This window comes from Sander vitreus, chromosome 5 (assembly GCF_031162955.1).
Source record: "Sander vitreus isolate 19-12246 chromosome 5, sanVit1, whole genome shotgun sequence".
Lineage (NCBI taxonomy): Eukaryota > Metazoa > Chordata > Actinopteri > Perciformes > Percidae > Sander > Sander vitreus.
Genome location: NC_135859.1, coordinates 31,062,914 through 31,087,832, shown reverse-complemented (window position 1 = coordinate 31,087,832; position 24,919 = coordinate 31,062,914). Strand labels below are relative to the sequence as shown.

Genomic DNA, 24,919 nt, shown 5'->3' with positions numbered 1-24,919 from the left:
TAAAACAAAAATGACTTTAAATTAATGTATTCACCTGTCCTATCCACATAATTCAGTTTGACTGCGATTCAAACCAACAACCTACCAGCCAAAGGTCCACAGTGCAAACCTCAAACACATCTCTGCCCTGTATAATTGCCTCTAGAATGTATTCTGTTGTATGGATCTATTTTTTTCATTACGGAATTGGAGATGTGCAGCCGCGTTGGCTGAGCTGGTTCAACCCTAAATCAAATCTGAGACAGATATCTTTCTCCAGGGGGGATGAAATAAGCCCTCAAGACATTTTAATCAACAAATCCCAGGTATGGGTCCCTGTAGGGGACAATCTCATTGGGAGGAGGGGAGGAATTGCTACTACCACTCTCGCTGCTGTCTGCTGTATCGCTCCCCTGGCCCGGACTTGACAGGTTGGAAGGTCAGGTAATAGCAAGTTCAGGTTTGCTCCGCTGCCCCGGCCACTTTAAGAGGTCCCTGTTTACAGTGAACCTGGGGTCAATCCCATTCCACTCGTGGTCTATTTGGGAGGCAAACAGGACATTGATTTGGAATTGAGCACAAGCTCCTCGATCCTCTTGGGACCTCGGCTGACATGAACTTGCCCTCTGAGCCGTGGCGCTCAGTCCAGTCAGAGCTGAAGTCACCTAGCTGCTGTGCTAATTTTACCCAGCGTTATTAAGACCTAGTGACATGAATGGCAGCCATAGAGCCATAAGGGGAAACTTATTTCTGAGGCATACCTTCATGCACACAGACTTATTATATACCCTAATAGACCTTTATACCTAATTTATGTCAAAGCAATTCAAATGTTACATATGAAGTTCTGGTTTTACAAAAAACAAATACACACATACGGTGTATTATTATCATCTGACACTCCCACTACCTAAACACAGACACACACCTACTTTATTCAATGCAGCACATACACTTGCACACATATCAAAGGGGCAGTTACATTCAGGGCAGATTGAATTTTATTTTGTGTCTTTAAGACATCTTTCTGATCACTGGTGAATTTCTTTTTTTCATTTAGTCTTTATTTAACCAGGTTAGTCCCATTTAGATCAATGATCTCTTTTGTACAAGAACGGAAATAAATAACAGGCGAAACGCATACAAACACATAGATTTGAGTTACATTAAAAATCATCAGGTAAAACATTTGCACACAGACAACCTGGTCTGATTTTGCCATAGCTTTAAATTTGTTTAGGGTTAATATGGTTTAAAGTTTGAGATCAGTCTCAGTTTATTTCATGCAGTAGGTGCTGAAAACCTAAAAGCTTTTTTTTCCGAATACAGTTTGGACTTTGGGAATCGCAAAATGTCCAGAGAACAGAGACTGTGCTCTCATATGTCAAGTTTAAAGAGAAGATAGGAGTTTTGCCAAGAATGGCTCTGTAAATAAAAACATACCAATGACTGAGGTGGCATACACATGAAGCAGATAAATTAACTTTTAAATATAGAAGTCAAATGTTCTGAAAATGCATTATTTGTGATGTGATTAGTTTTCTCAATCTGTGAAAAATTGCAAAAGCCTCTGTGTCTGTTTGAAAAAAAGAATTTGAGTGCAGGAGCTTTTATTAAGTTGTGTAAACGCAGTACAATTTTATATATTATATTGTATTGTCGAGTACTTGTTCCTTCTCCTGTACTTTAATAGCTTTTTCATTTGTTTGACTTTTTTTACTTTCTAAACTCAATCTTCTTGTATTCACTTAAATAGATTTGTGAGAAAGTTTTGTACTCAACCGCTTTTCAATAGAAAAGAATTAGTGAGTAGCCTGAAGTTCTACTGTTCTGGTCCAGTCAGAAGGTTTTTCCATTTATACGTTTGCTTTGAACCTCTTTCCCCTCATAGGGGCAATCTGTTAGAAAGCTATCTGATGAAGAGAAGACTGTCACTACTTTGGAGAGTGTCACTGACTTGTAGTGAGATTGGTTGGTCCGGTATATCCATGCTGAAATGTTTATGTTCAGGATATCACACTGGCCCTTTCACAGTGACCTAAAGAAGACACTTTAAAGTTTAGAAAAGGCCAGGGGCAAGTATCTCTGGCAATTTCTTTTTAATGCAAACAGACACTGAGGGGGATTGGTTTACTCAGTGTGACAAACTGATCTCACTGTATCCTGTGAATTGCTCTTTGCAGTCAGAAGCCATTAACTGAGGGACAGTTCCCCTTTCTGTAATAGTGCGAATGCACAGAGGGGTACAACTCTAAGTGCCCGTCGCAGTGAATCTGATTTTGTATTTCATCTGGATTGCTTTTTTCTTGTATTTGAACATCCTTTACCTTTTAATAACTACAAAGACAGAAAACCAGAGTGAAAAACTCATGTGTTGAATGTTTGCAGGAGACACATCAATGTGTGTTCAGATATAATGCAAAGTAAAGTAAACTTCTCTTGTGTCTCTTTATAGTCATTTTGAGTCATTTTAAGACGTTTTGTGTATGTTTAGGGTAATTTAGCGTCTCTTTGTGATAGTTTTTGTGTTTGTGTGTGTTGTTTCAGAAACATTTTGTTAATCAGAGCCCCTGGGCCTGTGCCTCGTAGGCCCCCACTAATCAATCCATCAATGTTGTAGTATGTGGCAATAATTCATGCTACATTAAATATTACCATGTAAAAAAAGTTGACGAAACAGTTCACGAAGCCCTTCAATAAAACTAGATTTACAACTTTTGTTTTCTTTAACACTGCCTCTTTGAGGAGTTCCTCTAGGAACTCTCTTGGATTCCCTCATGATTGCAGCATATGGGATAAGGCCCAAAACCTTCTAAATGTTAGCTCCCATCTTTATTTAGAAATGTTTTAATTATACTATTTATACAGTAAGAAATGTATTTCTATATTTTAATGGTGCAGCTAGAAAAACATTTTAAAAGACATGTCTTTATGATTTGAAATATATTTAATCCTATGGAGACATGACAGCTTCAAAATGTACAAACTTTTTAAAGTGCTCATATTATGCTTTTTGGCTTTTTCCCTTTCCTTTATTGTGTTATATATCTTTTTTGTGCATGTTATAGGTTTACAAAGTGAAAAAACAGCCCAAAGTCCACCCCAAAGGGTCTCCATCTCCAACAGAAAACACTGTTCACAAACTGCTCCAAACAGCTCTATTATAGTCCAGCCTTTACTTCCGTGACAAACGTGCGTCACTTTGTAACACACGTTATAATGCTCGCCTAGCTGCTAGCGTGGCACGCCCTCATACTCTGCTTCTGAATGGCTAGTTGTCCTAACCTAGGTACTGCACTTGTGCGACTCCAAACAAAGATGGAACAGAAGTGATATGCCTCACTCTGTAGTTAAAACAGAGAGCTCAACACACAGGGTGAAAGGAGGAGCTGCATCAATGTAGAGTTCACTAATTTTTTCCAAATTACATTTACTAAATACAATTATGAACCTGAAATTGAGCATAATATAAGCACTTTAAAATAAATGTCAAGAGCTAAAAAACGTTATTTTGCATCTTCTGCATGACCTGTTTATGCATCAACTTGTTTTGTTTGACAGTTGAGTCCTTGTCAGTATTGTTCATCTCAGATTGTGTGCGTTCTCAGTTTCTGTCTCAAGAGGATGAAAGCCTACTTGGGAAAACTGCAGCGCCCCGCTCACTCCCACATTCTCCGTACTTCTGAAGGTCGCTCCTCCTCCTCCTCCCTGAACTGGAATATGAATATTGCCAGCAGAGATTGCCCATGACACTTTTGCCCTTACACAAAATACATTACACATCTGGCTACAGCTGTGCAGAGATGCACTCCCACAGACTTGCATTTAAACACACGTACACATACATAGCTCAAACCACATTACAGGGAACACATCAAGTCACATATGCTCTCTTCAGGCCTTTCCCCTCAGGTGGCTTCTTTCCCTAATTAAAATTTCATTCTGTGTTGTTCTCCTTTTTGTCTGTGTCTTTCAACATGACCTATAGCTCCTCCCACATTTTACTGCATGCTTACGGCATGACTTTCTCATGTACCTTAACTTAATTACCAGAGTTGTTTGAATTAAGTTTGGCTCTCTGTTCAGAGCTAAGATCTGGAAAAAGAAACATAAGCAGTCAGACAATCAGACAGGTTGAGAGACAGGCTTGATATTGGGCGATACTGACTCAAATATCTGGATCCGGTATGGTATCAGTGACAATAGGGCAGATCTACAGTATTCAATACAATTCTACGTTTATATACTATACATTATATACTGGAATTTGAATTCTTGTTAAACATTTTGACTAATTTGTTGCTGCATTTAAAAGGTTTACACTTGAATTATATTTTCTGTTAATTTTAAAGATTGTTTACCAAGATGCTTGTGTACGGTTTATTATTTTTTTTATTATATTCAATGTTTCCTTTACATGTACTGTATACATTTGCAAGAATAGCAAGTTGAGCTACTGGGTGCACAACCAGGACACCTGAACATAGATCCAGCCACGATGTAATGCCTACTACTGTGTATCCTGTATATCCTCTTGTGTTAGCATACATTATATGGGACTATTAGTGGTCTGGTTGTTACCTAAGGCTAAAGTTTCCTGTCCATTAAAATGTCTGCTTTAGTCTCTGCATTTAACACCACCCTGTCCACTCAATAAGCAGAGCTGCCAGTGGATATTCCGTCATGAGTGGGTAATCAATCATCCGTCTAAATCGGATTTATGGACTGTAAGATGATATATCTGAGCATATGCAGGCTGGAATATTGATTTAGTTTTGGCTTTAAGCTAGCCATAATACATTGTCAGCCCTGTTTTATGAGCAATTGACATATACCTGGCATGCTAAAGGGTGCGGCCAACAACTGGCAGAAGTGATCTCCAGCCTTTCTCCTTTTTTGCCCTATCTCATTGAGTAGTTGGCCATGATGCTCAAGGCTTTTAATCAACACTGAAGCAGTTTCACTTCACCTGCAGCAGAAATACTTCAGTGTTTTACAGCCTGATAATAAGAGTTCAAAGTGTGAAATGATTTTCTTATGGTGGTGCATTTTGTAAACTAGAGCAGTAAAACCTTACTCAGCTATCATGGACCTCACAGAACCTATAATACCAACTGCTGCAATGCATGGAAGCAGTTCTGATTGCCCTGAATATTACACTGATATATAATAATATAATATATAAATTCATTGTTTCTTCATTTTATGTGTCTGTTCTATATCTATATACTGCATATTTTACAGTGTTTTTTATAAAGTCCGGCATTTGTTTTGTGTCAACGGTGGTCAGGGTAAAATTCACTTTAGGAAGTTAGGCAGCAGAGGCTGTAAATCAAAAGGCAGGGAGACTCAAGCTGCAATTTACTGTACCTGAAAATCTGCTAGTGAGAAAAAAACGTTTTTATCAGTCACATTAATATGCATTAAGGGACCTACACTTTTATTGTCATTTGCACCAGCTGTCAATATTAACATGACATGTGGATGTGTTAGGATATGATAATGGAATGAGAGAGTGATTTTTTGATTTAATTTATTTTTACAGTGATGAATCAGGTCTGCCCGTGGTAGTGTTTCATGTCTGTTTTTTGGTTTTGTATTTACAGAACAACACATCATGGAAACCGCAGTCGTGTCAGGAGTGTACCTGCTACAGCGACGTGGCCATTTGCAGGCCCACCATCTGCCCCAACCCACAGTGTGACTTCCAGAGGGTAAGACATTTAACATTTAACAGGAGAAGTTTGGGTCCTTTTTATTTTGGGATTGAAAACAGTAGGCAATCATACCAAGGGAAACAAGAAATCTGTTTTTCTAAAGGATAAAGCTGGTTCCTTTGAGCATGTATATTTCTTTAAAGAAGATGTGTGTGCCTCTTTTTTACTGTATTTAAATAAAAAAAGGGCTCAATAATTTCCTTAAACAGCTAGCCATACTTTATTCAAACAGGAGTACATTTGTTTGTTACTATTTTCGGTGGCAGCCTGATAAATACACATTCAGTGTGCTAATTAGTAATTCTGGCAGCAGGGTGGTGTATGTGGGATTGAGTCTAAATGACCTACTGTGAGTGTGTTCATTGTAATGAAGGAACATGTCACCCAGTGTGGCTCATTGATGTGTTTTTAATAGTTTTTGGACAACAATGGAGCTCTATGGCACAGAGGAATATATAAAACTCTGACTGCACAGATAATACTTGTTAGAGGGATCAATACATTTTTGGTTTTGGTCATTTCACAGGATTTGTTGATGATAAAATAAATCCAGCCACAACTTGGAAATTTGTCTGCATTTATTACGTTTTAATACTAATAAAGTACATGTATTATCATTTAATAAAAAGGTTTCTCTGAGGTTGTGGGCTTAAACATTACTCACAAGGACCACAGCTCCTCTGAAAATAACGGAACATTCAAACATCAAGGTGGAGGCGTTACTTTTACCCACTTTTCTTGAAAACTATTGGTCCAAAAGACATCAAAATCCAAAAGTGTAGACCTATCAATGGATACAACCCCCCCCCCCATGTAAGCATGGACGCCTGGCCAATAAATGCTATTGAAGGGCGGGTCTTGGCATGGCCATAGTGGGATTCGTAATTTTGCGTACGGAACACCGTTAGTGTATTAGTAATAAATTATTAAATTAGTCTGTAGCTTAAGTTTTAGCCTAAATGTCAGTGAGGCAACTAAGCTAACTAGGCTAGCTAACAGTGAAACTAGACTGTATTTATTCAGTTAACCAGTAAAAAAAGTAAGAAATAGGATTTATCTTAACGTTATAGAATATAATTAGAAATAGAATTAATTTTGCAGGTAGGTGGTGGTTTAACTTTTTAACTTGGCATGAATACTGTTAATGTTACTCAATTGCTATTGCAGCAGCTAACTATCGCTAGACTTACTTTCAATGAATAGCTAGAGATGCTAGCTATCCTAATACAGTACTAGCTAAATGCACATTTTATTTCTATGACTAAATGGCACTTAGGCTAACATTAATTTAGCTAACCTGGTGTGAGTACATTTTTTACTCTTAACACGTAGGCTTGTGGTATTCCGGGCACTTGTTTTTTTTTCCTGCAAATGTATAAATTAATTGTTATTTTATCGGTAATATATATATATATATATATATATATATCATCCTTGTATCCTCATCTTTCGACTCCGACCAACCTCCAGTTTCCAGAGCCAATCGTTAAGGAGAAATCAACGTGAGTTTCCAAAATGCGTTCAGAAAATGGTGAGGGAAGGGTCTTCAGCAACTAAGCTAACTAGCTAACAGTTTAGGTGGAGGTTTAGCAATTTGACGGCTATTTAACCATAAATACAAATATTGCTCATTTGCTAGTGCAGCAGATAACTAACTTCCTTCCCTTACTTTCTCACTTTAATAGAGCTGCTACACAAACAGCACAGAACAAACAAACATAAACATATTACGGTTTAAAAAAAGCATTGTCTCTGTGACATAACATGAAGAGGATAATCACAAGCGGCAGTGTAGAAATTCAAGAAGCTGGGAAAAAGCTTTCGCGTAAGTAAAACAAAAAGTCTGTCTGTTCTCACTTGAGAACTAAAACTAAACGTTAGCTGTGTCCACTAAAGCACATGGACAACACAGGAGTTTAAAAGTCTAATAATAAGAATATGTCTTCCAAAGCATCTCTACCTTTGAGAAACACTTTCAAAACTTTTTGGAATCGGACGAAAAACGGGTGGGAGCATATGGAAAAAAAGTTGTTTTATGTGGTTAAAAATGCAGACAAACCGTCATGGTGTAATTCAGAAGTTAGATACAGAATGCAAAATACTCTAAATAAGCCCCTGGACTGGTGGACAGCAACCACAATCAGTACCAGATCAAATAGTAAGTGAATAAACTGTATGCCCTTACATATTCAGAATCCCTTTTAGTTATATTTTAATCTGCCGCTCTCCAATTTTACATTGAAGTACAGGTCTACTTTGAAGGGGCCGTTTACTCACTTGTGTTTGTGAGTTGCCTATTTAATTTGCCACAATGACAACTGGTTGGAGACTGTTAGTAAGTTCCAGCCTAGCTTTCTTTGGCTCATTTGAATTTACAGGAACACATTTTCAAAGCTCCTTTTTACTCCATCTATCCGGCTGTTCCTCCCCATGCTGCTTTTTCAGTGTGATTTAAACCTCAATGCCTGCGGCGATGGCATCAAATCCAATCCCAACACTGAGCTAAAGCAACAATCAATGTCTAATGAATTCCACTCTGCTGGCTAGCAATCCAATGTTAATTAAAAATAAGTCATCATGCTCACCAAGCCGTGTGCTCCCTCTATTTAAAAAGCTCTTCAAATGTGACTCCCTGTCACCTACACTGTGATAAAAAAAAAAAGAAAAGAAAAGGATTCATTAGGATAGCAATTTATCAGCTCTCTGTTTCTGGCTATCTTTTGAAATCCACTTCCATTATCTACAAGCTTAAATTTCCTTATCCTAGAACCATCTTAATGTTTCTGTAATGTTTAACACTCTGGGTAAATCGTCTGCTACAGATGTGTATGTCTGGATAGGACAGCTCATGTCTTTGTCGAATAGCATTTTTTAAGTAACACATTATGACTGAGTGCAGGAATTCATGGGAGAGTTTAAATTCAAATTTGGGCTTCAATTATCATCAATTAATTTGCTGAAAATGTTCTCTCTCAAGTCTATGAAATATAAAAAAGTAGTGAATAATGCGCATCTCACCTCCCCAGTGTCCTTAAATTGCATGTTTTGTCTGACCAACAGTCAACAATCATATATGACAAAAACAAGCAACCAACCTGCAGCTTCAGCTTCTTGATTACTAATTTTCTTTCGATCGACTTTTTATTATTGGTACTCGAATTCACACTGGGGTTTGTTTTTTTGTTTACATTTTTTAAATAAAATAACAATAAAAATGGAGTGAAAGCTGCCTCAGTGTGATTTCTGTTCAATAATCCAATCATTGGTGCTTCATTATATAATTCACCTTCACTTTTTTCACTGTTTTTATTTCACAATTTTATTTTGCAATGCTTTTAAAAAAATTTACGTCCTAATAACATACCTGCAAGCTAGTCGCTTTTCGACGAAAATCGCCGTTTTGAATGGGGAAAATGTCATCCACGTGAATCGTGTAGATCCAAGTTTTAATTTTTTTAGGGGGGGGGATGTACAATCTCGGGAGTTTCAAAAACCCTGACGAACTTCCGGCAAATTTGAGATTTGCTCTGCAAGTCAGTCTGACCAAGAGCCCATTCAAGCGCATTTCCAATTTCTCCAAATCGAGGCACCAATCACAACCATTAAGGCGGGCTTTACACGATGACGATAGCGCAGCGACGGCGAGCAGCTACCGAAGTGTAGCAACCAAGGGGGTAAGCTTCTCCTCGGACCGCGTAGCTCCTATGGCGCCATTTTGATGCTACCAAGCCATCACCCGCCGTTAGCATTCCATTGACTGCCATTCATTTTGGCGCCACTTTGACAGCAAATAACTACATCTGAAGCGTTTAAAGACTTTATTTGTCCATTGTTTATTTTTAAAGAAACAGGACAATGTATAAAAGGCTCCATTACCTTGTATTTCATGTTATGGCTCCGTAGCAGGCGTTTTTTGTAAAAATAAGCTAACTATTGTGTCATAACCACGCGACTTACTGTCGCACAGTAGAGGAATTACCGTATAGTACAGTTTCGTCTCACATTAGCTGTTTAGTGTAATTACTAATGTTAACTAGCATTTTTAGTTAGCAATAATTAGCCTGTGCCTATGTTATCTCCTTACATATACCTACGCTCTCCGTCTCTGCAAGATTCGGAATGATTGAGATTTCTCTTGGCACAGCTACCAGAAGACTTACAACTTTCATACAGGTTGCTCACGTCACATTTACGTCGTCTCTCTCAGTTGGAGACTGCGCAGTAACGCTCAGCCATCACCGGAAAAGTGCTTCTAATATCCTTCACTGGTCTCCGTCCAGAGCAACGGGATCTGTTGGTCCATTATATATATATGTCAATGGCAGCAACCCGTTGATGCCGTTGTCGCTGCTCACCCGGATCGTTGGTCTGATTGGTTGAAGGACTATCCAATGCGCCCAGAGGCTTTTGAGCGGTGTCCGTTGGTGACGGCCCTTTGGAAATGAGCTGCGAATGAACCTTGCCCAGACCCACTCTCAGTTACAACTGAGAAGGGTCTGGTGTCAACCAGGCTAGTCTTCTTCACAATAAAACATCTTTGGTGATACGTCTTTGTGGCCAATCACAATCAAGATAACGGCAGCGTCTTTGAAAAGCCCCTGGCTGCAGCTTTCCTGGTTTTGCAGCTAGTCGGCTTGTCAGCTAACGTAAGCTCAGCGAATTGTGTTGTTAGCCTACAATGTTAGTTCAATGTGAAGGATTTTGGCAAGGCTATCTCTTCCACTGCATTAGTATTGTTATCTGATTTTAATGTATGGGGGGGGGGGCTTCTGAGTTTGCAGGTATGTAATAAAGGCACATATATGGCTTAAAAATATTATAGATGTAACAACTGCCTTGCTTGTTCAAAACCAGACATGGCTCCAGCATCAGAAAATGAAATTAGATTGTTTTAAAAACTGCATAAAAAACAGAATGAATATTTAACCTGAAACTTCAATTCATGAAAGAATTACCTTTAAAACTAAATTATATCTTTGTCACCTCTGTTCTACAAATACACATTTACATTATTTTATAATCAGACAGAAAAGTGGCTTGTAAATCTCAAATTCACTCTTCACTGTTCACTGGACTTTTTATTTTCCTGCAAAAGCAACTGCAAGAGTAGAACACCTTTAATCTTATTACTGTACATCTTAATGCAGCAGTCCAGTGATAAATAACACTCTGTTCTCCCTGAGCCTGAACCATCTCTCTTTTTTTGCAGCAATACAATCTGAAATTGGATCAAATTCTTGTACTACAGCCATATTTTGGTAATTAAATTTGAGGCAGCAGACAGAAACAAGCTCGAGGGACTAAGAGATGAAAAGTCCAGGAAAAAAGAGAGCTTAAATATATGAAAACATTCAGAGGTTTAGATTATTAGTGTTTATTATTTATTATCATAAAGTGGCTGTCAAAATTCAGCTGTTGGTCTAATTTTTAATCGTAAAATGTGTGCTTGTAGATGATTGATGGAGCTGGAAACTACAATATAAACCCTCGGTCTGACTAGCTGCTACCTGCTACACAGCTCACTCTCCATCTATTTTATTTTCTCACTTGTTATTTAGTGAGACGCTTAAGTAGGTGCCATTCTTCTGCTTGCTCACATGCAATTTGTGTGCTGCTGCAGATTCTGTGACCTCTATTCATGTATTTTCTTCTCTTTTTAAATTGACAGAAGACATTCTCTGAACCTCCTTCAGGGTTGTTTTCAATCACCTTATACAAATTGTATTATTCCCCTCCTTCTTTTTCCATTCCATATACAGTAATTTGTATTTACAGATAAACAACACCCAAACTACCATTTGCTTGTTTCCACACATTCGGCCTCAATCAGTGCAGCGCGGATAAAGAACTATGTTTGAATCTGTATTGTAATATGTTTTGTAAACCCTCCACAGCGCTCGCTATGTATTCTACATGCTGTGCATGCCTGATAGCCTTCATATTTCCATTATTGTCAGTTCTACTGTGCTATTAATGTCATGTCAGTTTATTTCCATGGAAATGGACAGTTTGTAGTCGACAAGTTTTATATTCATGCTGGTTAAAGGGACCCACATCCATTTTCTCTTTCTGTCTCTGGGGATTTGTGTACTTTGGTCATGCTTACTGTGTATTTATATTGTGTTTGTCTTTTTTTTCCAAAGGGCGAACGCTTGAGGATCCCTGCCAGCAAGTGCTGTCCGGAGTGCATCCCCTCGTCCCAGGGCTCGTGCCAGTACGAAGGAGTCGTTTATGGAGTAAGTGAAAGTGTCAGAGGATGGCGAAAATACTCTTCTTCTGTTTCTGTGATCCCACCATTCTACAAAACATTAATATGCACACATATACACACACTGATATTTTAAACAATAGTGTGCTTCCAACTTTGTGTTCATTCCTTTCCTGTTTCAATATGACAATGCCCCTGTGCACAAAATAGCTCCATAAAGAAATGGTTTTCCCAGTTTGGTGTGGAAGAACTTGACTGGCCTTCACAGAACCCTGACCTCAATCCCACATTTGGGATGAACTGGAACGTTCAAATCTCTGCAGCCAGATTTCAAAATCTGGTGGAAAGCTTCAAACCAGAAGAGTTTGAAAGGCTGTTATAGCAGCAGATTAGCATTTAGTGTTGGAATGACAAGTTCAGTTATCACATATACGTGTATGTGGTGTTTTTCTAAAATATTGGTGTTTGTTCAAGTTATTCCAAAATGGATTTGAGTGAAATTTGGTGGGAAACCCTAAATCATAAACATTAGATCCAAGGTAATTAAACCCTACAAATCGCTTTTCAATTTGTTTGTTAAATTTGGTTGCTGCTGAAAAACTGGTTTCAGAGACCCACCGCCTTCCTGCCTCCCTCTCAGTAAAGAAACAATCACTGCCTTGTTCATCTTCCATCGAGTGGCCTCCGGCTTAACGAGCTGGACTTTTCAGCATCACGGCCTTCTGAGGTCTTTACTGCATCTTCACTGAAATTATGTTGCAGACTCACTGCTGCTCCTTTCCCAGGAAAAACTATGTGGAAAAACTAAGCTTCTAGATTTAAATTTATTTTCCCAGAATCAGATTTGTTTTCACAGCCAGTACAGCACAGAAACATAGAGATAGACGCAGTACATAAACATAACTGTTTTCTTTGTCTCATTTGACTATGACAATATTTTCTACCAGTAGTCAATATGGTGATATTTTGTAATTCAGTGTAACCGCATTTTTCTGTCTGAGCCTGGCCCACGTCCGACAGAGCAGTAACCAAACCCGGCCCGAGCCCGACAGGCATTAAAATATTTATGTCCGAGCCTGACCCGAGCCCGACACAGTTAAAATCAGTTTTTTTTCCTCATACTAATGACACATGTACGTTTGTTTGTGTGGAAAGCCCGCTTTTATTAAGCAACTGTAGGAAGGCATTCGGAAATGTCAATTGAGATGAGCGCATCAGCACACAGTGCATGTGTTTCGTTGTCACAGCTATAAACAAATTTACACACACAGGAAGACGGATGTTATATTATATATATAATATACGGGTAATATTCAAAAACGACCCTTTGCATCAAGTGAAACAAGCCCATTGGCTGCCTACATAATAAGCTGTTTTAAATTTAAAATGTTCAGTGCCTTATCGCGCTGATGTGACCGAACCCGAACATCATTTCTAAATATCTGTCCGAACCCGGCCCGGCCCATCAGGTACCGTCGGGTCCCGTTGGGTCCCGTTGGGCTTGGGTCGAGTATCCATCCTCTAGATAAAACATTTACAAAGGACAGCTCCAGAATCAGCACCCTGGACAGTGGCCGTGACCCAAATTAGCATACAATTGACTGATTGTACTTTAAATGTCCCTTATTGTAAAAAGTAAGATTTCCATGTCTTTTTTTTGCTCTAAAGCAGATCAAATTGCTACATAAATATTGTGAAAGTATCAAAATGTTTAATCCAGTCCGTATTCAGAAACTGGGCCGTCAAACATGCCGTCAAGACTTCTGTACTGTTGTGATATCACAACTATACTATAAATAGGTAGCTATACAGTTATTCCCCGCCTGCAATGGCGGTATAAGGAACTCTGAGAGCGCAGATGAGACGACCCGGAAACGCTGACCAATCACAGCAGACTGGGCTTTTTTCGGAGGAGGGGGCTTAAAGAGACAGGCGCTTAAACAGAGCGTTTCGGGCAGAGGGTGAATACAGGTATATTCAAACAGACAGTATGATAAAAAAATAAAAAAATAAATTATGAACATTAAAGCATGTCAACATGTTCTAGTAAAAACCCAATATTCAAGTATGAACCTGAAAATGAGCATCATATGGGACCTTGCACAAAAAGCTGTTTTACTGCATACCAAAACCATAAAAAGCTTTTTTGCTTGTTGTTTGCCACATGAATCTATTTTTCCAGGGTGAAAAAGCATTTAGATAAATTCTTCATCAAAACTCATACTAATGATTTATTTCATGCAGGGTAAAGAAGGTTTTATTGCACAGCCTGACGCCTCAAAAAATAAGTTAAGTCAGATCCTCACCTCTATCATTTAGACTGCGGGCGACATCGACATGCTGATATCTCATTTAGAGTGAAATAACAACACTGAACTCAAATATCCTCGACTGGATGTACTCTGGTTTAAATACTACTTTAATTAATACCCCAGAGATTGTTGTGCAAGTATCGATTCCATCAATCCAGTTCTGTCAATCACAGAGTATAAACACCCTTATGGTTTTATACCAACACATGTTGGCCTGAGGCATTTTCTCAACACTAGTATATACTGTACACATATGATACATATACACATATCATAAAATGATCAAAAGAAATCTAGGAATCGCCAACAAGCTTACAGTCCACCTCAAGCACAGTCGAAACCCGTCTTTAACTGGGCATACTGTTCTTCTGAACAGACTTATCGTATAAATCACACATCTGCATTTCAGTTTTCAAATGTGAATTTAAAGTCCTCTCACAGTGCGCCTCCTTATGCACATTCACATATACCCTCTGGTTTTTCCCCCCCTCCTCTCTTCCCATGGTCTGACACATCTTTCCTCTACGTTCTCCCCCCTCTGTGACTCTGTTCTCTTGTCTGTCACTCAGACTTAGGCTTACAAAGTCATCTCGTCCACAGAGAGCAAAACAGCTTTCCTTATCCCACTGTCTCTCTGGTTCTTCTTCTTCTCCTTCCTCCTCTCTTTTTTCCCCCCTTTGATTGTATTTGTGTGTGTGTAACTGTCTGTTTCTCTGGTTTCCCACAGCATGACAGCCAGTGGAATCCCTCGCCCTGTTCGGTGTGTGTTTGCTCCAGAGGAAGTGTATCCTGCAACGTTCGCCCTTGCCCCCCTCTCAGCTGTCCTGGGGACCAAAACCCATTCAACCCAGCTGGAGAGTGCTGCCCCAAGTGTGGCCGCAATGGAGGTGAGGGCGGTATCAGGCACGCTGTACAAACAGATTTGAAATGCAGCATTTTTCATTTTTGTTTTTTAACTACAAATCACACTGTAACATTTACTGTACTGTGTACTGTTTTTATTGGCTTCCTGCTTCCATGCAGCCCTTTTGTTTCAGTTTATGTCATAAGGATATGAAAATGAACTCCTGATAGTTGCTGTTTCATCACCTTAATGTAGATTTTCTTTTCTAGTTTTGTAAATTAGGGTTACAGTGTAGTTGCATTTTAATGCAGTTGAGAGAAGAGATTGTTTTGAAAGCTCTGTGTTATCGGTGCATTCAAGTGCTTGTGGGAGTCTCAGAAATGCAAGCTTTGAGAGATGCGTGAGTGCAGAAATCTTTAGAGCAACAAAATACACACGATCCTTTTCACAACACCCATGTTTGCTTGTTTGTTGTCTTTCAACAGCATTTGTTTATCAGTCAGACAGCATAAAGTGTGTTTCCTTTCACCTGTTTGTAGCCTCATTTTCAATTTGTACAGTGGAGATGCTAAACATTCAATACAAACTTTAGATATTACAAAACAAAGTCTCTGCCTAGAAGACAGGACATCAGATTGCATTTTAGTGAGATTGGTCATTGCTCGAAATTTTTCTCCACTCAAGAAGTGGCACATAAAAAAACCTACAGTGTTTGTCAATGATGCCCTGCTTCACCATCGTATGAACAGCGCCACACATTTAGACTGGGAGAGACCTCAGGCAGCTACTGCTGACCAACAGCAGCTTCACCTCAGTTATATTCCAGTGCCTTTCTCAAGGGCAGTTCTACTGTAGCTGGAGTTCTCACTTGCTAAGTGGTTACTGATGGCTAAAGAAAGGCATGCAAGTAAACAAGGAATCTCACATATACACAATATAGTGCAAATTGCATAAGCAACTCAATGAAACAGTGACAAACAAAACAATACAAAATACTGCATGCACACTAAACCCCTAACACCATAACCTATTTCAAGGCAAGAAAACACTTGCTTTTAGGGTTACAGTGGTGAATAATATGGGTCTGAATGTTACTGGAAATTAGTTATAGCTGGTGACTTCTCATCACACTAAAAATAAAATATCGTAGAAAATCATTTAGTGATTTTCCAAATTACAGCCAACAAAAAAAACTCACTTCTTAGATAAATAAATTAATCCTGTTCTATCAGTGAATCTTTTTATGAGACAAACATTTTGATGCATGTTGTTCTGCCTCATATCTTGAAACTTTGATGACCCTTTATTTATTTATATACAATTTTTAATTTATTAACCTCTTCAGTGGTTCAGTCTTCGGGGGAACCTAGGAATATCTGCCCTGGTGAGCGATCACTCAAAAGCGTAGAGTGTGTGGATTCTTGTCTTCTATCCGAACAGATTGTTGTTGTAACAAACTGTTTAGAGTACACAGACCAGCTGGATCCGAGCTGAAAGGTTAATCTCGACTCTAATGATGTCTTGGAGCTGCTATAATGCATCCCAACGGTTAGCAGCTCATTAGCGACTTCCCCTCTTTTCCCCCCGTCACTGTAAATCAGTGAGTTTGAGGGCAAACAATAAAAAATAGAATAAAAAAACAGTAAGCAGTAAGCTCATTATGGGTCATTATGTCATTACCTGACACCCATTTTCTCGGTTTACTCATTCTGTGTTTATCTGTGTGTGTGTGTGTGTGTGTGTGTGTGTGTGTGTGTGTGTGTGTGTGTGTCAGAGTCTTGCTCCTGGCAGGGGACTGTGTACAGAGATGGTGAAGAGTGGAAGCCGAGCCTCTGTTCCAAATGTGTCTGCAGCAACGGGGAAGTCCAGTGTTTGGTTGCAGAGTGTCAGCAAGTGGCCTGCAAACTGGTCAGTTTCTGGAAGTATAACACACACTTTTTAATTATGTTCACGCTGTCGGTGACAACGGCTCTGTGTCTGTCCCTCTCAGTTCACTTTGTCCAACTTCAATGAACCTACTGGCATGAAATGTGCTTTTTTTGCCCTGAAAATCCAAAGTAAAAAAAGAAGACATTTTATCCAGTACAGTACATAATTAATTATCTATTTCGTACATCATCTATATAAAAATACTAGACAAAGATGCCCTTTAGTTCTTATCCACTGCATCCCTTATGGGTGGCTTCGTTGCTAGATTGCCCGGAGCAATGTTTCAAAAATACAGACTCACCTCTTCACTTGTATATTTTATACTTTATATATATGTACTTTAGATTTTATATATTATAATTAAGTAGAGTACATTCTAATGCATGCTTATAGGGTCTGCGTGGCTCCCACAGTGTGACTGAACCACCCAAAAGGACCGCCCACGCTCATCTTTCACTACCTGCTGTGTTTTGCCTAGCTCAACACAGACTGAAAGCAAGAGCAAACTGCAAGCCATAAAAGTATGCAACATACACCTTCCAACAACTCAAGAAATAACTCCAATGCTTCTTAAAAAACATGATATCTCGTTTTAATATTTTACATTTTTTACTGTTTGGCGATTTTCATTCCTTGGATATAATGTGTAAGAGTTTGAGGTTGTTGAAAGGTGTAATTCACAGCAGCACACTAGCAATTTCTCCAGATGATTTGCAGACTTTGTGCCAAGCTAGGCCAAACACCTATCTCTGTGCTGGTGGCACAACGATGAAACTAAAACTGATTGTGTGTAACTCCTGGTAAGATTGCATTTGCCAAAATGTCAGGCTGTCTAACAGTATTATCACAGCTTATATTTACAGCGTGTATCTAATATAATTATATTATAAAACAGACTGTCTCTCTCACACACACACACACACACACACACACACACACACACACACACACACACACACACACACACACACACACACACACACACACACACACGGTCTGACTTTGTTTCTCTCTTCCTTCATTCCTTCAGCATGAGAACTTGGTGATCCAGCCAGGCCACTGCTGTCCTCAGTGTGTGTCCAATCCCTGTCTGTCTGCTGGTAAACAGTACCAGGTAGGTAACCTGTGTGTGTGTGTGTGTGTATGTGTGTTTGATGTTAAAATGTTCATCATCTGATGACAGCTCATAAATCTGTACTAATGTGACCTGGCACATTCTATACTCTGTTTGTAGAATATTGTTATGATGACAGGGAGACTTATCCATGTATGTATTTTTGTGTGTGTGTGTGGGCTTTTTGATATTGAGTTGAGTATAATCTCTCCTCTCCTCTTATCTCTAATCTCAGTCTACTTCACCTCATCTGCCCTTACTTGCTTTCTCCTGCTGTGTTCACAGCGTACACGCTCGCACGCACGCACGCACACATGCACACCATCCTTCTTTTACTGCCAAGTTTCTCCTTTGATCATGTGTATGTGTGTCCCATCCTGTCTAATGTGTGTTTGTTTCTTAAAGTGCCCATATTATGAAAAGATCCCTTTTTCTGGGATTTGGGGTGTTATTTTGTGTCTCTGGTGCTTCCACACGCATACAAACTAGGAAAAAAAAAAACATCTATGCTGTTTTGAGTGAGATACGGGTTTCTGAATGTCTTCTGCCTTCAGTCTCCGGGTGAGCTGTTCAAAGTCGGCAGGGCTTTCTACGTCAGGAGCCGAGACGAGGTGGCTAACTGTAGCATGCTAGCTCGTTCTCAATGGCAAAACACTGCTACAACACACACTAGTTCACCCAAATCTACAAAAGAACTACTTACATGTCCCTGTTCTGCAGGTATTCCACGCAAAGTTGGAAGTGCGCCCTCATTTAGAAGAAGTCTCCCGGCTAATCCTGCCTTGTATTGACTGAAGTTGTAAAAACAAACAGCTATCTGATGTGATCCTTACCTAGCTACTTCGCATGTGTGACTCCCAACAAAGATGGGATAGAAGTGCAATGTCTCACTCTGTAGCTAAAACAGAGAGCTCAACACACAGGGTGAAAAGAGGAGCTGCAGCAATGTGCAGTACAACAAAAATATGGTGTTTTTTGAAAATTAAACCATGTAAACCTATTCTGGTACAACCTTAAAATATAATTATGAACCTGAAATGAGCATAATATGGCCGCTTTAAGACACGCACATGCCTATGCAGCACACACACACACACACACACACACACACACACACACACACACACACACACACACACACACACACACACACACACACACACACAAACATTCATTCATGTTTGCTTCAGAATGACTTCAGATGTGTGTTTTCTTCTTCAGGGTGTCAGGAAATGTCAGGGTGATCTCTATTTGTTATACATTAAATATAATGACTTGCTTTTGGTTCTCAAATAAACAAACCAAGTCCATAAATGTACACACATGCATGCATGTACATGGAGGCGCTGTAGCAATGGACAGTATGAGAAACATGTTTTTTGAACATCAAAGCATGTGTTATTCTAGGAGACCCCAAGAGTACAAATATGACACTGAAAAGAAGTGTAATAGGGGCTCTTTAAAACGCAAATTAGAAAATTCACAAATAATCGGTTTTCTCGGTGAAAGGACCACAATTATATTTTGCTTTGTTTTGTTAAGCTACAGTAAGTGTTTGTTCTGATGCACTTTTATTATTTATGTCAATACTGCAGAAGAGATCGATATTAGTTGCTGTCTACAGGAAGCCCTTTAACCTGACATGATACAGATTACACACTAAGTAACAGTTGTGTGTGTTTGTGTATGTAGGGAATGTCTTTAAAGATAAGGACTTCATTCCCATTAAACATGTTCAGCTCTGTTTATTCAGACCTCTTCATATCACCATGTTTGTTCAGGTGAGAAAGAAGCTTTTTGAACTCTTACTGAACCAAATGTGAGTTTCACTCCTCTACAAAGAGATCTGTGCTACAGTCCATTATAAATCACTCACATTTTAATTGACATATATATTCCATACAGGTTAGTGATGTTCAAAGAGCTCTTCAAAGTGCTTTACAGGGTTTTGATCTTTTTGATAAATGTCTGTAATAAATGTATATATCTATCAATGAAGAATAGCTTTTTTCTTGTGAAATAATGAATTAATTTGCAATCTCTGTGCTTCAGTCAATATTTAATCAAGCAGTTTAAGCCTGAAGAGGAAGGACGTTAAGATTTAATCTGACAGCTACAGAAACTTGACCCCAAATTGAAACAGATTATATATTTAAGGCCTGAAACACATCAGGCATGGAGCTGCTGTGTGGGACTGCTTAACTTAACTTTAGTGTCCTGATGAGGGAGTGCACAGACTGTCTCTACCAGGGAGACAGAAGTTCCTAAAGAAAGGTATACTGTTCGTGGCTATTTCATTAGAGAAAATTAGGAATAATCTAAGTTAACAATTTAGCAAAAATATGTAAGACATTTCGATGCGGAAATGTTACATACATCATTATTTATTTGATAAATTGCTTTAACAATTGATTATCGGAAGTGTCATGTATTAAACTGTCTTACTAAATGGCTGAGCAGGCGAAGCGTAATGTGTACAATTATATTATAGGTGCAATATGTAATACTGACAGCTAGTGTTTAAAATAGTTACTGCACCATTGGGGTCATTTTTAGATTTATTACAGTCAATATATTACATATTGGACCTTTAACGTAAATACTTCTGCGCAGATGTGTGTGCAGGTTGAATGTACTGCTGCTTCTGTTTTCTTAGAGTTCAGTTCTTCACGCTCTGTTGTTTGTTTGTCATAATTATGTTGACAGAAATCTAGGTTTCATCTTTGACCCAGCATTAAATTTGACAAAAAATTAGCTCTGTTGTCAAATGTAGCTTTTTTCATCTCAGGACTACTGTTAAACTAAAATCCTTCCTCTGTCGTAAGGACTTGGAGACTGTTATTCATGCTCTTATTTCGTCTCGTATTGACTACTGCAATTCCTTGTATTCTGGGATTTGCCAATCGTCTTTATCACGCCTGCAGCTTGTCCAGAATGCGGCTGCTAGATTGTTGACTGGTACCAGAAGGAGGAATCATATCTCCCTGATATTGGCTTCTCTTCACTGGTTACCGGTCAAATATAGAATCAATTTTAAGGTAATGTTACTTGTTTTTAAGGCATTACATGGATTGGCCCCTTTATATATTGCTGATCTCCTTACCCTACATCACTCCTCCAGGAACCTAAGATCGTCTAATCAGTTCCTTTTAGCTATTCCACAGTCTTGGATGAAAACAAAGGGTGATCGTGCCTTCTCCGTTGTGGCCCCGAGACTCTGGAACAAACTTCCCATTCATATTAGACCCTCCTCTACTGCCGAGATCTTTAAGTCTAGTCTTAAAACACGTTTTTATTCTTTAGCGTATTTAGTTTAGGGACATTTGTATAGAAGTGTTTTTTTTGTATGATGTTCATTGTGTCTATATTTTTATTGTCTTCCTTTGTTTTTATAACATAATATAACTTTGTACAGCACTTTGTTTAGCCTCGGTTGGTTTTAAATGTGCTCCATAAATAAATTGACTTGACTTGACATGTGATAGCTGGTATTTGCTCCTGACAGCAAAGTGTGTGTGTGTGTGTGTGTGTGTGTGTGTGTGTGTGTGTGTGTGTGTGTGTGTCTGTGTGTCTGTGTGTCTGTGTGTGTTTGAATGCCATTTACACTGCGGAGGAATCCTATCCACACAGAAAAGAAGATATGCATTGGACTCAAATGAGCTTTGAGTTTCCTACAAACAGCTTGTGATTACCTGTGTGTAGTTTGGAAATGGTCTAAGTGTGTGTATCTGTGTGTATCTTGACAGCATGGTGAGCAGTGGCAGAAGAACGCCTGCACCACATGTGTATGTGACAGGGGTCAGTCGAAATGTCATACACACACCTGTCAGGCCGTCACCTGTGACAAGGTGGGTAGCCTTACACACACACACACACACACACACACACACACACACACACACGCTCTGTGTTGAAACTCTAATTGATGCAGAGACGTTTAACTATGTAAGACACAGAAATGTCTTCTGCTCTCCGTCTGACACACACAGGCTGACATTTAATTGTTAATTGTATGCAAATCTCTGTTTGCATCATCCATTCTGTGCTGGAACTCTTGTAAGTTTTGTTTTTTAAGTCGGAGAGGACCATAAAACAAAATCCCTACGCACAAACATGAACGGGCCATGTACAGACAAGCATAATAATGCCAATACAGTGACAAGTAAAATAAAAGATTATTAGACAGATGAAATAATACAAGTAGTAGTGCAGTTAAAGTGTAGTTGCATTGCGGTACAGGGCTCCAGACTAACTTTTTGCCTTGGTTACACTGGTGCGCCTAACTTTTGTATTTCAATTTAGGTGCACCCAAATTTTTCCTCACGTCGCCTTTAACGCAAAAATTTCAAGATCACCTTTTTATCATGCTCCATATACATTTATATATATATTATCTAAATGATTTTAAACAAGAATAAGGTTTAGATAAATACTTTTTTTCATTTGAAGCACAATTATACTGTATATAAAAAAATGCTTAAAGTGCTTCACTGAGCTGCCAAACTAAAACATTTTAAGCAAAATAAAACATTTCAAAATAGAAAGTGCTACTGTTTAAAAGTGCTTCCCTGAAGTGAGACCTAACATGGGTAGCAGCAGGTTTATACATGTCCCAGCGGTCCTCATCTCCAACAGTACTGTAGCTCATTCATAACTCTGCTGCTGTAATGACACTCGGATTAATGTGCCCAGACATCAGCAAGCTGCCTATGCGAGGGAGAAGCAACGCTGACTCTGTGCGTTGCTTCTCCCTTCGTGGAAATGTCTGTGTCACCGTTGATCATAAATGACATGTATGTGGAATTCGCTATGGCAACAGTCGTCTTTTTTTTTTTTTTATGTGTCGACTATTACCCCAATAAATTGGGCACATGCAACGTCATTGCTGTACGTCGGGTTCACGTCTAATCCATTTTTCTTCATCAGAATAATTTCCGATCTAAATTTAGTGGATGGCAGCTCTTCTTTTGCGATGTTATAGGCGACGTTGAATTTATTATCGCGAAATGCAGCCAGGAGAGGGGCCACTTTAGTCACACACTTATCGCGGCATGATGTGTGTTCTCTTTTTATATTGTGCTTTTTCAGCGTTTCGATTCGAAACGTTGTTGATCCGCTTACAAATGCACTGTTCCCTGCCATGCTCTGGTCACATTCTTTACAATAAATGCAGTGCATTACATTATCTTTCTTATTAAACCTTAACCATTGAAACTGGTCTAACCAGTCTTTATGAAATGTATATGTTTTTCCCTTTTTTATTTTGAGGCTCGGTAAGGACCGGGGACTGGGAGACTGGTGGTTGAAGTAGCTTCATGTCTGGGCTGTTGTCGGAGCATTGACCGGGGAGAGTGTTGGGGGGAAGAGGCCTACTTTTCTTAAAGATAAAACTCTCTATGGGTCTATTTCTTTTCATTGTTCGTCGTCTGTTTTCTTGCGTTTATTTTGCTGATGCTGATTGCCGTAACTGATTCTCTGGTGCTCAGGTCGCAATTTCAATCACACAGCACGTAGCAGTGTAGGCCTACAGGAATATCTGGACCACAGCCAATCAGAGGCAAAGACCCGCCCCATCTCTGTCTCTGATTGGTTTAGACCACGATAGATCCAACCATGAGCGTGAGTTCCGTCAAAGGAGAACAAATACTTCGTTCGTGGTAGTGATGGGACAACCGGCTTTTTAACCACCGGTTCGCGTGCCCTCGACGGCGGCGGGGTGGTCGAGTGTTTACTTCCCCCGCCAGGAACTAAGACATTGCTTGATTACGTTAGACTCAAGCGGTCGAGGATACATTCGGTCTCGACATACTATTTACACAGTCGTACTAACCGACACTAGACTCACGCACTGGTAGCCTGGTGCGCGGTCGTGACAGTCTAACTACCATGTAGCCACATTCACTTCTAACATTTAACTTAGCATAACTACCAAGATAACATTACGTGTTTTTGTATGTGATATAATACCTTCCCCTTGGTAATGTAGCCTATGAATTTCCATGAACACAATTCTAAAATGCATGAGACATAAAGGCTTCTGGGATCGGTTGATAACTCAAACTTGCCGAGAACCCAGACACCCGTTTGATTACATAGACTCATGCACTAGGCACGGTTACGGTCTCGTTCAGGTAGCCTGGTGCGCGGTCTCCTGGTAACAGCCTACCTACCATGTAACAAACATTTAACTGAACATAACTACTAAGATAACATGACGTCTCATCCATTGATAATGGACACGACGTGCTTTCCATTGATAATGTAGCCTATGAATTTCTATGTACACAATCATCTGAGATGCACGAGAAAGGTTTGAATATAGACTCATGCAGTACGGTTACGGTCTTTACGGTCTCGTTCAGTAGCCTGGTGCGCGGTCTCCTCGTGACAGCTTACCTACCATGTAGCAACATTCACTTCTCTAACATTTAACTTAACATAACTACCAAGATAACATGAAGTGCATTTGTATGTGATGTAATGAGCTAGATTACTACACACACAGTAGCAGAAGAATACCAGCTACACACAACGGCACGAATGAGGTAAAAGAAAAAAACAGGAATGAGTCCGTTCATTGACGTATGGCACTCGATTCTCCTGGTTCAGTGACACGAGTCGGGTTAATTAACCGGCTCTTCGGTCAGTTCGTCAACACTATTTCGTGGAGAGGCAGCTGATGCGAGGACGTTAGGTGCACCGGTGCGACCTAGGACCAAATTGGTCGCACTCTAAAGCCCTGCCGGTAATAGAGAAATGGACCAGGAATAATCATATGCACAAGAAAAGTTTTAATTTTGGATTTTAAATGAACAA

The 24,919-nt window shown here is 39.3% G+C and overlaps 1 protein-coding gene across 1 annotated transcript in view; it reads left to right on the top strand.

Annotated features, from left to right (window-relative positions):
- The window catches only part of fras1 (Fraser extracellular matrix complex subunit 1), a 258,103-nt gene that overhangs the window by 71,862 nt on the left and 161,322 nt on the right, over nt 1–24,919 (top strand). Inside the window, exons 3-8 of the mRNA XM_078251454.1 lie at nt 5,586–5,693; nt 11,840–11,932; nt 14,944–15,103; nt 16,835–16,968; nt 18,020–18,103; nt 21,850–21,951. Coding sequence (XP_078107580.1) covers nt 5,586–5,693; nt 11,840–11,932; nt 14,944–15,103; nt 16,835–16,968; nt 18,020–18,103; nt 21,850–21,951 — 681 coding nt within the window. The remainder of the gene's footprint in view (nt 1–5,585; nt 5,694–11,839; nt 11,933–14,943; nt 15,104–16,834; nt 16,969–18,019; nt 18,104–21,849; nt 21,952–24,919) is intronic.